Consider the following 15,349-nt stretch of genomic DNA (forward strand, 5'->3'; position numbering starts at 1 on the left):
GTATGATTTGAAGCTTCATCGACGCTTCTATTTATACTAATTCTTTGTTTCCAAAAATCATCGAACCGACCTACTTGGGAGAACAGGCGCGGCACTGCTGCGCCTCTTCAAAGGGACGCGACTCTTCTTTGCGCCTCTTCCCTAGCATCACTTCTGTGATTTCCGCGTTTGGATCTTTCCTAATTCTATAACCGAATAATTTCCTATTCCTACGGGATTTTATTTTGGTAAATCCGCGAAATTTACCATGCTCCAGGTTTCCTTGATCCATGAACGCGCATTTCGAGGCGACGTCGGCATTTTCGGCCATTTTTTCTCACACTTTTATATTTAGTTTTCATTTTAATTCCTTTCTTTGATTCTTTTCTTTTTCATTTTCACTTTTATTTAATCATTTCACTTCTATTTTCTTCATTTTCTAACTTATATATTTCTTTTTTCTTTTTTTTTGCGGGGGTAACCCTCCCTATCGTCCGGTCATTTCCGACAAAATTTTTGCATTTTTTTCATTTTCGCGTCCTTTTCGAGTCTCATTTTGCACCAATTAAAGGCCTTATGCGTATATAAAAATGTAAATGAATGTGTTTTTCTATGTGAATTTCGGCAGCATGATGGTGCAAACCGTTGTCTACCAAACTTGTCCAAAAGCTAACTGCGAGATACAAACAACACAACCCAAAGAAAAAAGGCACTCAGGCCATCGTATATACAACAAAAAAGCAAATGTACGAGCAAACTGGGGGCTTCGCCCCAAACAAATCCAGATGTGCAAACTGGGGGCTTCGCCCCAAACAAGTCCAAAAATGTTCAAAATCAAGACTACAAAGACCACGCAGATTACTGCTGAGCACCCTCCAACTCGGCAACCCTCGCCATAAGAGTGGCAATCTCGGCGTCCCGAAACTCGAGCTCCCTCGACAAACGAGCCGTCTCCTCCCGGGACTGGGCTAACTCTCGCTCCAGCTCACGATCGGCCTGAGAACAGCAACAAGTTGGCTCATGTCAACCAATTCAAACAAAACTGGAAATCAAAAAGTCAAAAGAGATCAAGCAAGGTTCATACCTGACAACCTCGACCGCCGACAAGTGCCTCGATGGCCGTAGCTCGTAGCCGGTTGGCCACCCTCCATAGTGCCACGAACCGAGATGGCGCAACCTGCGTTTCAAAAGCTTCTCAGTAAACTGAACAAGTTTAATCAAATGTGTTCTTACAAAAAAAATTATGCAAAGTAAAAAACTCACCCTCCGAATCAGATGCTGCCAGTCGTCTAGGCCAGCATCCGTCACAGCCACGTCAAAATCACGCAACTCGGAGATCGTCGTCCTCCCGGTCGCGTCGGTGTACTCGAGGGTCTCGGGATACACTGGGGGCTCGATGCCCGCCGCCTCAACCTCCTGCAAAGACAAGTAAGCTTTCATTAATCGGTGATCCTTCATCGTAATTCCCGAAGCCAATCAAAGAGAAATAAAAGGATACTCACCACTACCGCCGACGCCAACCTCCCATAAAGGAACGCCGAGTAGTCCTCACCGAGCGAGAAGGAGGTCATCGCCACCGGCACCAGCCAAGTCTCCGCCTCCCTCTCGGCCTCGAAGGCTCCCGAACATCGTCCTCGGAGGGTCAATAGGAACCGTCAATGCACCCCGAGAGCACCGACGAGCCAAACGCTCGCCTAAGTACCACACAGACCCATCGACGTCCACAACAACGGCCGACTCGGGCTCCTAGGTCGAAGGACCTCGGAACAAAAGGAGGTGCCTCGGCATACTCCGCCCAAGGTCCGGGCACCCACCGTGACAAGATAAAGACAGAGATCATTCCTATGATCGGATGAAGGGAAAGAAGTATAAATGCATACAAACGGGATACTCACGCCGCTCGGTGAAGGGCGTTCACATCCCGCCGGTAGACATTGTGAGAAGAACGCTTGCTCTTCGTCCAGCACATGACCCAATCCCTCACCACGGGATAGGCCCTCTCCAGCGCTCCCGTCCTCTTGGGCGCGAGGCCCGGGAAGTAAGAGTACACCCACGCCTGTAAAACGGGATAACCAATGACGATCTTTCGATCTTTGATAAAAGAAAGGAATTTATTTTGGTCCAAAGTAAGGTTCATACCTCCAACAAGAGCCCAGTCCGACGGCGCAGGAGAAGTCCCCTTCTCCATCAACTCCGGACGAACCATGGCCCTCATGAAGCGGATGAGGACCGCAAAACCAAGATGACCCGGTCCCCAACGCCCTAGGGAGCTCGGGTCGGCAAGAAAGGGAAGAAGCTTCGTCGACAACCTCTCACCCTTGTCTCCGAGGTAAATCGAAGACAAGAACCACCAAAGCCACGACGAGCCCTCCGCTCGGTCACCAGTACAAGGAGGAGGAGCCGTCTCCCTCCCATCGATCACCACCGATCCGGGGTCTTCCCCGCAAAGTAATCTCGAACATAGGTACTGGGTACCAAACCCGCACCGCAACAGCCTTCGGCGACGAGTTCCACCGATCAACCTCCTCGCCTCGGCCGAATCCGCTCTCATGCCGGTCTCCGCCACACCATCTCCTCGATCCCGCACTGACCGTAAATCATGCCGTAGTCCTCCAAGGTGACTCCCACCTCACCAAAAGGCGGGTGAAACGTGGAAGTCATATCCCAAAATCGATCCAGAAAGCGCGGACCGGCTAAGGTTGGCCCGCAACTTCCTCTTCACGATATCCCTCCAGACCTGAACCAGAGGACCGAACGCTCCACGCTCAATCATGGCCCTCTCCTCCGCCGACAACCGCTCGTAGTGCTCCATCGCTGTCGTATAACCCGAGAACGACCGGATATTCCCGGCCTCCTATTATGATTCGAAATAAAGCTATCTTTAGTTCTCGAAGTGAATTTGAAAGGAAATTTGAACGAAAAACAGAAGAGGATAAGTAATGAGTTAGGGAATTCCTATTTACCAAGCTCTTCACCGTCTGTAGGACGGGTGACCCTCTGCAGCCCCACACAAGGTGTCTACTCTCCCAAGTCTCGGCCACGCGGAGCTCCTCTCGGCTGACGACCCCCTCGTCCGAGGTGGGCCCGTCGCGGAATCTCCTCCTCATCGCAACCTCCTCCTCGGAACCTCGTCTGTCAGCAGCCCATCACCGCGTCGGTGAAAGTCCGCTCCAAAGCCTCCTCAACCGTCTTCAAGTCCAACCTCCATGGGAGTCCTCCCGGAAGTGGAAGCATCATCGCCTGCAACATTAAAGCAAGTCCAGGCCGCATCACGTGATGACAAGCCTTTGTTAAGTAGCTATTTCAAGCCTTCAAGGCCCTGAGTCGCCCATTTCTGGCCATCCTTGGCCATATTCTCACCAATTCAACCACTCATGTGACAAGTTGGGTCAAGTCAAGTCAAAGTCAAAGCCTAGTTCCGGGTTCGAGTCGAAAATTCGGAAATTTCGCTATAATGGCGGTTATGCCCTAGAAAGGTGCCCTGCAAAAGTTGTCACCAACCAAAATTCCGAGATGACAGGAAGTTTACCCGTCACCCAAGGGTCCCAAATATCAAGTTTCATCACAAATGGGCAATCCTAAGGCCATTTTCGAAGCCATTTTCGATCTAGCCGTGAAACTTAGTTTCAAAATTCGCTCAAGGGCTCAAAACTTGATGAAAATTCAAAGTGAATACATGGTTATGTTCCTAACATTGCCTACTATCCATTTCTAGCATCAATTTGGCAAAGCAAACCCATTTGGGGGAAAAGCCCCAAATTTTCGAGTAAAAGGGTCGAAAACCCTAATGTTTGCGGCTCAAAATTCGACAAATACGGGTGATTAACGCAAGATTAAAACACATACCTCGATTAGTCATATTCCAAGCAAGCTTTTGAATCTAACCTTGACGGAAATGGTGAAGATTTGAGAGAGAAATTGAAAAATTTGTGTTTCAAATAATGAGATAAAACCCTCGATTTCGCGTTTTTACGCAAGAATTGTCAAATTGGGAAAGGACGCAGCGCGCCTGCGCCTCTTCCAAGAGACGCAACTCTTGCTGCGCCTCTTCCTTTTGTTCCCTCCTTACGAATTTTCGAAAATTCGTTATGAGTTCGTTATTTGTGGGCCCATCTTTGGTGCGCCTCTTCCTCGATGACATTTTGTATCATTTTGGTCCGTTTCGACGATTTTTCTTCGTTTCGCCCGCATTTTATCCAGCGACAATATTTTGCGTATCGTCCAAATTCATTTGATCCCTCGCAGCAAAGATTTTTGCGATCGCTCATTTTGTTTCGGCAGTGGGTATTTTGCGATCGCTCACTTAAGACCTTCTTCCCCGACGATCAAGATGTCCCTAATCGTCGGTGTATTCCCCAACGAGAGTTTGTTTGAGACCAACGCAAGCAAATTCAACTTCAACCTCAAGTTTTCTTGCCGAGTTCGCTTGAGACCAACGCAAGCGGATTCCCCCAGCCAGCTTTCTACCGACGTCCCCTTTGCTTTCAACATTTCTTGTTTCCCCGCGAAGTTCGATTAAGTCTCGGTATGGTCTCTTCTTATGGTGGCAAGAGCTTCCTTACGTAGTCTAATGGACTTTAAACGACCCTCCCCGATAGTCGACGGACTCTAAAATGTTCCCGACGACGGGTCCTTGGCTCGGACCCCTTGAGCGCCTCGCGTCGCCATAGTCGTCAGGTTGTAATCTTCGATTGACTGATGGCTATACTTTGACTTTCGCCTTGTCCAAGCCTCGGTCAAAGTGGGGGCTCAGAGACACCTCGTTTCCGCACCCCTCGCAAACCACCCGGTGATGATTGGGCCGCATGTTTGGTTCGCAGAACGATTAGTGACAGTTCGTAAGATTATCGTCAAGTGATTGCTCAAAAATTAATGTCAGCCTCTTAGTTGTCATCCACGTCCCGATACGGTCGTTTTGACATAATTAGAGTACATTCGAGTCCGGGTCAAAAACCGTCTCCATTTTCTCGATAGCCGTAAAATCCCGAGTCGAATGTTCGAATGTTCCTGGATATTTCTATTCCATATTTCTCAAATTTTATCTTTTGGCAAATAATATCCCGTAATATTCAAAAGATAATCGAATTAAATCCGTCCTACCATAACTAAAACACGGAAATCTTTCTTAAACAGAGGAAACCTCCTCGGGAATAGACGCAGCAGTCTTTGCGCCTCTTCCAAGAGACGCAGGGGCTGCTGCGCCTCTTCCCAGGCCCTTCTTTGCATGATTTACGTATCTTTTTATATCTTTCCGAGATTCACTTCCAAAGAGTCTCCGAAACCCTATTCCTCCGTGTGATTAGTATAAATAGGAGCTTTCGTTCCTCATATTTCTCACGCGAGTGTCCGCCCTTCTCTTCTCCCTTTGCATTCTAGACTTTGTTCTTACTAATTGGCGCCTACGTGCTTGAACATTCGACCACGTAAGCTCGGATCTTTCCAGGTACCAGCCTCTCCGTTGCATGACCGACCAATTTGACCACTACACTTAATCAATCTAATTAATCAATTTGTTCAATCGTTTTCCTCTTACGAGGGCACTCTTTCCTTGCATTCGCGTCGAGCATCACTAATCGATCTTCTTAGTTCTTCTCGTTTCACAACATGTAAGTCTGAGGGTGTATAATTCCCTTTATTTATTGTATTTTGTTTATCGCATAACAATTGTAAGATTTATGTCGAACACACCATTAAAACCGATTTCTAAAAACCGTCTTTAAAACCTTTTTACGGATTTCCGTGAGATGAGACGAAGAGAAAAGACGCAAAGAATCGCCGCGCCTCTTGAAGGAGCGCAGACACTGCCGCGCCTCTTCGTGAGGCCGCCGCCAGCTTCCGCTTCTTTTCTTCTTCTCCGTCCTCTGTAATTCGTGTTTGTGTTTGTTTTATTTGTTTCTTTTTGTTCATTAATTCGTTCATCATAATAACATATCAATTCACATGTATATTAATCATCATCATGTTCATGCTTAATTCATCATTGTTCCGACCTAAATCCTAGATAATCAATATTTACGGGTTTTCGTCATTAATATTCAAATCTGGGTTTTAGAAGTTCAATTTCGTTCATATTGAGTTTAAGGAGTTCATCGTTGATATATTTGCATCCATATTCATTGATAGTTCGTCATGTTTAGGTTCATTCACCGATGTCACTAATTAATCGTTCATTAACATCGACCCTTCACATAATTAATCCGTCTAATTTCCGTCTCATTCATGTTTCATTGTTTATTGCTTTCATGACCATCATTCATATGTAAATAACATGCTAATCGCTTTCATCCGAGTAATTATTGTCGTAATCAATCATTAAATTAACAATTGACATTAACGGTTTGCAGTTCCGGCTTCACGACCCGAAACTCACACCCTTGAATGACGCAAGAATCGCTGCGCCTCTTTCCAAAGGGCGCAGATCACTGCGCTTGTTCGAGATGAGTTCGTCTCCGAACTTCCTTTCGCCTTGACCTAATTAGCTACGTATTAATCAACTAATATTCGTATGATCACGTTAATATCTGTTCGTTAATTATTTCTCTTATTCCTTTTTCTCAAATTATCCGTTTTAAAGGTATTTTCGACATAAATCGCCTATCTCAATGTAATTATTGTAATTTTCATTATTGTAATTCATATTTATTGTTTTCATTCTTGTATTGTTTGTATGTTCTCACATGTAAATCAATATTAAATCCCGACTTCGATATCAATTGTTTGCTAATTACGTGTTCACCGACTTAGTCTAATTCACATGCTAGGATTAATTTATTGGATGTTGCATAGCATGCATATAGCCGACGATATATCGAGTGCGAATAAACTCCCTAATCATTAGTAGAGGCCGCTATCGAGGCGGGCGGGATTAGGTGTTCGATCAAAAGAGCTTCCTAATACGTACCCTCACCCCTTACTCCAGATCTCCGTGAGCACCCGTGTTCATTGGCATCCACGAGAGTCATTCTAGACATAGAATGCTAAGGGTAACGATTGCTTAGTGTTCATGTCACTACTTTGTGTCCTGACATGACACGAGGTATTCGAACGGTTCCAATTTCCCATAAAAATTGGTGGCGACTCCTTACAAAATGCAAACGCTTGTTTTCGAGCCCCTTCGTCCCAAGCGCCCCCGTGGGCGGCCCGCTGTCCACAGGTCCCGGAAAAAAATTCCCCGAAAATCACATAGAAAGTTGCTCGAGTCAGATAAAGCGGCAACGCAAAATTTGAAAACCAACAGAAGACATTTGGGGGTGCCGGTATGCCATAAACCAGCATTCGTCGAACCTCGGATAATCGTGAAAAATGTATTAATGCTCGTTATTTGAGGCTGAAATCGAATAGGTTAATACCTTAAATGAGCACGGACGCGTGATTGAAAACTCGGTAGAAAAAGAAACAGGATCCGGTACGACCTCCCGAACGGCTCAAATTGAAGTGTATAATACACGATTTTACGGAATTCCAGGGTCCCGGAACAAAATTCTCCGGAAATCACATAGAAAGTTCCTCGGGTCAGATAAAGCGGCCACGCAAAATTTGAGTGCCAACGGAAGATATTTGGGGGTGGCGATATGCCATAAACCACCATTCGTCGAACCTCGGACAATCTGAAAAATGTATTAATGCTCGTTATTTGAGACTGAAATCGAATAGGTTAATTACTTAAATGAGCACAGAAGCGTGATTGAAAAACCGGGAGAAAAAGAAACAGGGCCCGGTACGACCTCCCGAACGGCTTAAATTGAAGTGTATAATACACGGTTTTTCGGGATTCTGGGGTCCCGGAACAAAATTCTCCGAAAATCACATAGAAAGTTCCTCGGGTCAGAAAAAGCGGCCACGCAAAATTTGAGTACCAACGGAAGACATTTGGGGGTGCCGGTATGCCATAAACCAGCATTCGTCGAACCTCGGATAATCGTGAAAAATGTATTAATGCTCGTTTTTTGAGACTGAAATCGAATATGATAATTCCTGAAATGAGCTCGAACGCGTGATTGAAAAACCGGGAGAAAAAGAAATAGGGTCTGATACGACCTCCCGAACGACTCAAATTGGAATGTTCAATAAACGGTTTTTCGGGATTCCAGGATCCCGGAACAAAATTCTCAGGAAATAACAAAGAAAGTTCTGCGGGTCAGATAAAGCGGCCACGCAAAATTTGAATACCAACGGAAGACATTTGGAGGTGCCGGTATTTCATAAACAAACATTCGTCGATCCTCGGATAATCTTGAAAAATGCATTAATGATCGTTATTTGAGGCTGAAATCGAATAGATTAATTCCTGAAATGAGCACGGACGCGTGATTGAAAAATCGAGAGAAAAATAAACTGGGCCCGGTACGACCTCCCGAACGGCTCAAATTGACGTGTATAATACACGATTTTTCGGGATTCTAGGGTCCCGGAATAAAATTCTCCAGAAATCGCATAGAAAGTTCCTAGAGTTAGATAAAACAACCACGCAAAATTTGAGTAACAACGGAAGACATTTAGGGGTGACAGTATGCCATAAACCAGCATTAATCGAACCTCGGATAATCGTGAAAAATGTATTAATGCTCGTTATTTGAGGCTGAAATCGAATAGGTTCATTCCTGAAATGTGCTCGGACGCGTGATTGAAAAACCGGGAGAAAAAGAAACAGGGCCCGGTACGACCTCCCGAACGGCTCAAATTGAAGTGTATAATACACGGTTTTTCGGGATTCCGGGGTCCCGGAAGAAAATTCTCCCGAAATCACATAGAAAGTTCCTTGGGTCAGATAAAGCGGCCACGCTAAATTTGAGTACCAACGGAAGACATTTGGGGGTGCCGGTATGCCATAAACCGGCATTCGTCTAACCTCGGATAATCGTGAAAAATGTATTAATGCTCGTTTTTTGAGGCTGAAATCGAATATGATAATTCTTGAAATTAGCACGGACGCGTGATTGAAAACCTGGAGAAAAAGAAACAAGGCCCGATACGACCTCCCGAACGGCTCAAAATGAAGTGTATAATACACGGTTTTTCGGGATTCCAGCATCCCGGAACAAAATTCTCAGGAAATCACAAAGAAAGTTCTGCGGGTAGATAAAGCGGCCACGCAAAATTTGAATACCAACGGAAGACATTTGGAGGTGCCGGTATGCCATAAACAAGCATTCGTCGATCCTCGGATAATCTTGAAAAATGCATTAATGCTCGTTATTTGAGGCTGAAATCGAATAGATTAATTCCTGAAATGAGCACGGACGCGTGATTGAAAAATCGGGAGAAAAATAAACAGGGCCCGGTACGACCTCCCGAACGGCTCAAATTGAAGTTAATACACGGTTTTTCGGGATTCTAGGGTCCCGGAATAAAATTCTCCGAAAATCACATAGAAAGTTCCTCGGGTCTAATAAAGCGGCCACGAAAATTAGAGTACCAAAGGAAGACATTTAAGTGTGCCGGTATGCCATAAACCAGCATTCATCGAACCTCGGATAATCGTGAAAAATGTATTAATGCTCGTTATTTGAGGCTGAAATCGAATAGGTTAATTCTTGAAATGAGCTTGGACGCGTGATTGAAAAATCGGGAGAAAAGGAAACAAGGTCCAGTACGACCTTCCGAACGGCTCAAATTGAAGTGTATAATACACGGTTTTTCGGGATTCTGGGGTCCCGGAACAAAATTCTCCGGAAATCACATAGAAAGTTCCTCGGGTCAGATAAAGCGGCCACGTTACTCAATGACTATCAACGGAAGACATTTGGGGGTGCCGATATGCCATAAACCAGCATTCGTAGAACCTCGGATAATCGTGAAAAATGTATTAATGCTCGTTATTTGACACTGAAATCGAATAGGGTAATTCTTGAAATGAGCTCGAACGCGTGATTGAAAAACCGGGAGAAAAAGAAACGTGGTCCGGTACACGACCTCCCGAACGGCTTAAATTGAAGTGTATAATACACGGTGTTTCGGGATTCCAGGGTTCCGGAACAAAATTCCCCGAAGATCACATAGAAAGTTCCTCGGGTCAGATAAAGCGGCCACGCAAAATTTGAATACCAACAGAAGACATTTAGGGGTGCCGATATGCCATAAACCAGCATTCGTCGAACCTCGGATAATCGTGAAAAATGTATTAATGTTCGTTATTTGAGGCTGAAATCGAATAGGTTAATTCCTGAAATGAGCTCGGACGTATGATTGAAAAACCAGGAGAAAAAGAAACAGGGTTTCGGTACGACCTTCCGAACGGCTCATATTGAAGTGTATAATACACGGTTTTTCGGGATTGCAGGGTACCGGAACCAAATTCTCCCAAAATCACATAGAAAGTTCCTCGGGTCAAATAATGCGGCCAAGCAAAATTAGAGTACCAACGGGAGACATTTGAAAATCACATAGAAAGTTCCTCAGTTAATGCGGCCACGCAAAATTTGAATACCAACGGAGAACATTTGGGGGTGCCGATATGCCATAAACCAGCATTCGTCGAACCTCGGATAATCGTGAAAAATGTATTAATGCTCGTTATTTGAGACTGAAATCGAATAGGGTAATTCTTGAAATGAGCTCGAACGCGTGATTGAAAAACTGGGAGAAAAAGAAACAGGATCCGGTACGACCTCCCGAACGGCTTAAATTGTCGTGTATAATACACGGTTTTTCCGGATTTCAGGGTCCCGGAACAAAATTCTCCGGAAATCACATAGAAAGTTCCTCGGGTCAGATAAAGCGGCCACGCAAAATTTGGGTACCAACGGAACACATTTGGAATGCCAGTATGTCATAAACCAACATTCGTCGAACCTCGGATAATCATGAAAAATGTAATAATACTCGTTATTTGAAGCTGAAATCGAATAGGTTAATTCCTGAAATGAGCTCGGACGTGTGATTGAAATATCGGGAGAAAAAGAAACAGGGTCCGGTACGACCTCCCGAACGGTTTAAATTGAAGTGTATAATACACGGTGTTTCGGGATTCTAGGGTTCCGGAACAAAATTCCCCGAAAATCACATAGAAAGTTCCTCGGGTCAGATAAAGCGGCCACGCAAAATTTGAATACCAACAGACGACATTTGGGGGTGCTTATAAGTCATAAACCAGCATTCGTCGAACCTCGGATAATCGTGAAAAATATATTAATGCTCGTTATTTCAGACTGAAATCGAATAGGTTAATTCCTGAAATGAGCACGGACGCGTGATTGAAAAACTGGGAGAAAAATAAACAGGGCCCGGTACGACCTCTCGAACGGCTCAAATTGAAGCGTGTAATACACGGTTTTTCGGGATTCCAGGGTCCTGGAATAAAATTCTCCGGAAATCACATAAAAAGTTCCTCGGGTCTGATAAAGCGGCCACAAAAAATTTGATTACCAACGGAAGATATTTGGGGGGTGCCGGTATGCCATAAACCAGCATGAACCTCGGATAATCGTGAAAACTGTATTAATGCTCGTTATTTGAGGCTGAAATCGAATAGGTTAATTCCTGAAATAAGCTCGGACGCGTGATTGAAAAACCGGGAGAAAAAGAAAAAAGGTCTGGTACGACCTCTCGAACGGCTCAAGTTGAAGTGTATAATACACGGTTTTTCGGGATTCCAGGGTCCTGAATCAAAATTCTCCAGAAATCACATATAAAGTTCCTCGGGTCAAATAAAACGGCAACGCAAAATTTGAGTACCAACGGAAGACATTTGAGGGTGCCAGTATGCCTTAAACCAGCATTCGTCGAACCTCGGATAATCGTGAAAAATGTATTAATGCTCGTTATTTGAGGCTGAAATTGAATAGGTTCATTCCTGAAATGTGCTCGGACGCGTGATTGAAAAACCGGGAAAAAAAGAAACAGGGCCCGATACGACTTCTCGAACGGCTCAAATTGAAGTGTATAATACACGGTTTTTCGGGATTCCAAGGTCCCAGAACAAAATTTTCCGGAAATCACATATAAAGTTCCTCGGGTCACATAAAGCGGCTACGCAAAATTTGAGTACCAACAAAAGACATTTGGGGTGCCGGTATCCCATAAACCAGTATTCGTCGAACCTCGGGTAATCGTGAAAAATGTATTAATTCTAGTTATTTGAGGCTGAAATCGAATAGGTTAATTCCTGAAATGAGATCGGACGCGTGATTGAAATATCGGGAGAAAAAGAAACAAGGTCCGGTACGACCTCCCAAACGGCTCAAGTTGAAGTGTATAATACACGGTTTTTCGGGATTCCAGGGTCCTGAATCAAAATTCTCCATAAATCACATATAAAGTTCCTCGGGTCAGATAAAGCGGCAACGCAAAATTTGAGTACCAACGGAAGACATTTGAGGGTGCCAGTATGCCTTAAACCAGCATTCGTCGAACCTCGGATAATCGTGAAAAATGTATTAATGCTCGTTATTTGAGGCTGAAATCGAATAGGTTCATTCCTGAAATGTGCTCGGACGCGTGATTGAAAAACCGGGAAAAAAAGAAACAGGGCCCGGTACGACCTCTCGAACGGCTCAAATTGAAGTGTATATAATACACGGTTTTTCGGGATTCCAAGGTCCCAGAACAAAATTTTCCGGAAATCACATATAAAGTTCCTCGGGTCACATAAAGCGGCTACGCAAAATTTGAGTACCAACAAAAGACATTTGGGGTGCCGGTATCCCATAAACCAGTATTCGTCGAACCTCGGGTAATCGTGAAAAATGTATTAATTCTAGTTATTTGAGGCTGAAATCGAATAGGTTAATTCCTGAAATGAGCTCGGACACGTGATTGAAAACCTAGGAGAAAAAGAAACTGGGTCCGGTACGATCTCCCGAACGGCTCAAATTGAAGTGTAATACACGGTTTTTCGTGATTCCAGGGTCCCGGAAGAAAATTCTCTGAAAATCACATAGAAAGTTTCTCGGGTCAGATAAAGTAGCCACACAAAATTTGAGTACCAACGGAAGGCATTTGGGGGTGCTAGTATGCCATAAACCAGCATTCGTCGAACCTCGGATAATCGTGAAAAGTATATTAATGTTCGTTATTTCAGGCTGAAATCGAATAGGTTAGTTCCTGAAATGATCTCCGACGCGTGATTGAAAAATCGGGAGAAAAAGTAGCCGGGTCCGGTTCGATCTCCCGAACGGCTCAAATTGAAGTGTATAATACACGGTTTTTCGGGATTCGAGGGTCCCAGAACAAAATTCTCCGGAAATCACATAGAAATTTCCTGGGGTCAGATAAAGCGGTCACAAAAAATTTGATTACCAACGGAAGATATTTGGGGGTGCCATTATGCCATAAACCAGCATTCGTCGAACCTCGGATAATCGTGAAAAATGTATTAATGCTCGTTATTTGAGGCAGAAATCGCATAGGTCAATTCCTGAAATGAGCTCGGACGTGTGATTGAAAAACCGGGAGAAAGAGAAACAGGGTCTAGTACGACCTCCCGAACGGCCCAAATTGAAGAGTATAATACCCGGTTTTTCGGGATTCTAGGGTCCGAAATAAAATTCTCCGGAAATCACATAAAAAATTTCCCCGGGTCAGATAAAGCGGCCACGCAAAATTTATTACCAAAGGAAGACATTTCAGGGTACCGGTATGCCATAAACCAGCATTCGTCGAACCTCGGATAATCGTGAAAAATTTATTAATGCTCGTTATTTGAGGCTGAAATCGAATAGGTTAATACCTGAAATGAACTCGGACGTGTGATTGAAAAACCGGGAGAAAAAGAAACAGGGTCCGGTACGACCTCCCGAGCGGCTCAAATTGAATAGAAAGTTTCTCAGGTCAGATAAAGCGGCCACGCAAAATATGAGTTTCAACGGAAGCCATTTGGGGATGCCGGTATGCTATAAACCAGCATTCATCGAACCTCGGATAATCGTGAAAAATGTATTAATGCTTGTTATTTGAGGATGAAATCGAATAGGTTAATTCCTGAAATGAGCTCGGACGTGTGATTGAAAAACCGGGAGAAAAAGAAACAGGGTCCGATACGACCTCCCGAACGGCTCAAATTGATAAGCGGTACCGCTCCTTAGTAAAATAGCGTTAACTTATTCATGTGCTTATTTACCTTGAGGAGGAAGATTGCCGGCTGTTTTGAGGGATTTTGAACCGCCATTTGAGCAACTTGAGTATCCAACATCTTCTTAAGAGCTATAAGTTCAGAATTTTGAGCCGTCTGCTTTTGTTGAATTAGCAAACTCTGCTGTAACAAAGGTTTCATCTCGGCCATGTCATTACTAGGAGCTTGTGGAGGAGATTGCAACTGTTGAAAACCTCCTTGCTTTTGCCTAACAAAATTCCTTTGTGGATGATTACCACGACTTTGAGTAATAATATAAGCATTTTCCTGCGGGGCTTGAGCAAATACATTATGACTCCTTTCAGGGAAGAAGTTATAATAAGGAGTACCTTACTTGAAAGACTGAAAAGCATGTACCTGTTCAATTGTACTCATACACTTGATCGCCTGTCACGCGGGTGACCCGGGTTCGTTACCTGACAACGGCGCAAAATTTGACAAGGCTAAAGTCGTATCACCTTAATCAAAATAAACCTACAATACTACTAACAAATAGCTAGTGGTAAGAAAGGTATCATATCCACAAAAAGGCGGTAATTATCTAGTTTGTTTTATCTAAGTTCGTCTTAAGTTAATAGTTTTCTTGAAGATTGGTTTTGTTTTATTTCTAAACTAACTGCAATAAAGTAAAAGATGAATTCAATAAGATTTAAAAGTCTAGGGATCAAGTTCACTAGATGGTTATCTGGGGGTGTGACTTAATTAATTAACAGAGCAATTTATTTTGTTTAAGGTCATATTTTCAGTCGATTCTAATATGTCCTATAGATCTATCCTTAACATGTGGTCACAATCATTAAGTCAATCTATTCAATTGTCGCAGCCTATACTAGTCTTAACCTAGTCGGTGAAAAACCTAGTTTGCAAGACTAATTAATTAACTCTGATCAGTAATCAATCAATTAGATTCAAGACGACAATTAAACAACTAAAAGCAATTTAACTATTAATTCATTAATTAAACATTTAAACCCCCTTTTAACAACCTAGATCCCTCTTCACCCTAGAAGGAGAATGAACTACACATAACTATAGAAAGAACGATAAACATAATGAAAGAAAACATAAGAATAGAGATTAGAAATACCGAACAATGATTAATTGGAAGATTCAAGGTGTGAACGATCTTGAAAGCAATAACATAAAGGAGTTTTAGAGAGGAAAACTAAACTAAACTAAACTAGGGATTTTAGAATAGTGAAAAGCATCACCTAATCATTGTGTAGGAGTTTCCTATTTATACTATTACATAATAATTAATTAAACTGATTTAAGGAAAGTTTCATAAAAAGTATGCCATAC

The 15,349-nt window shown here is 43.5% G+C and overlaps 1 protein-coding gene across 1 annotated transcript; it reads right to left on the bottom strand.

Annotated features, from left to right (window-relative positions):
- Positions 1-759: 759 nt before the first annotated feature.
- LOC141646510 (uncharacterized) lies at positions 760-14,197 on the bottom strand. Its single transcript, XM_074454381.1, has 4 exons — positions 14,036-14,197; positions 1,243-1,395; positions 1,064-1,156; positions 760-975 (listed from the first exon to the last, which is right to left on the bottom strand). The coding sequence occupies exons 1-4, from the start codon at positions 14,195-14,197 to the stop codon at positions 838-840; spliced, it is 546 nt and encodes a 181-aa protein (XP_074310482.1). The 3' UTR covers positions 760-837.
- Between the last annotated feature and the right edge of the window lie 1,152 nt (positions 14,198-15,349).

Source organism: Silene latifolia, chromosome 3 (genome assembly GCF_048544455.1).
Source record: "Silene latifolia isolate original U9 population chromosome 3, ASM4854445v1, whole genome shotgun sequence".
Taxonomy (NCBI): domain Eukaryota; kingdom Viridiplantae; phylum Streptophyta; class Magnoliopsida; order Caryophyllales; family Caryophyllaceae; genus Silene; species Silene latifolia.

Excerpts from the sequence above, each read along its gene's own strand:
- LOC141646510 (XM_074454381.1), bottom strand. The coding sequence starts at position 14,197 with ATGGCCGAGATGAAACCTTTGTTACAGCAGAGTTTGCTAATTCAACAA. Across the intron at positions 1,396-14,035 it reads CGGCAATCTTCCTCCTCAAG|GAGGTTGAGGCGGCGGGCAT; the intron begins GTAAATAAGCAC and ends TTGTCTTTGCAG. Across the intron at positions 1,157-1,242 it reads GGCAGCATCTGATTCGGAGG|GTTGCGCCATCTCGGTTCGT; the intron begins GTGAGTTTTTTA and ends TTTGAAACGCAG.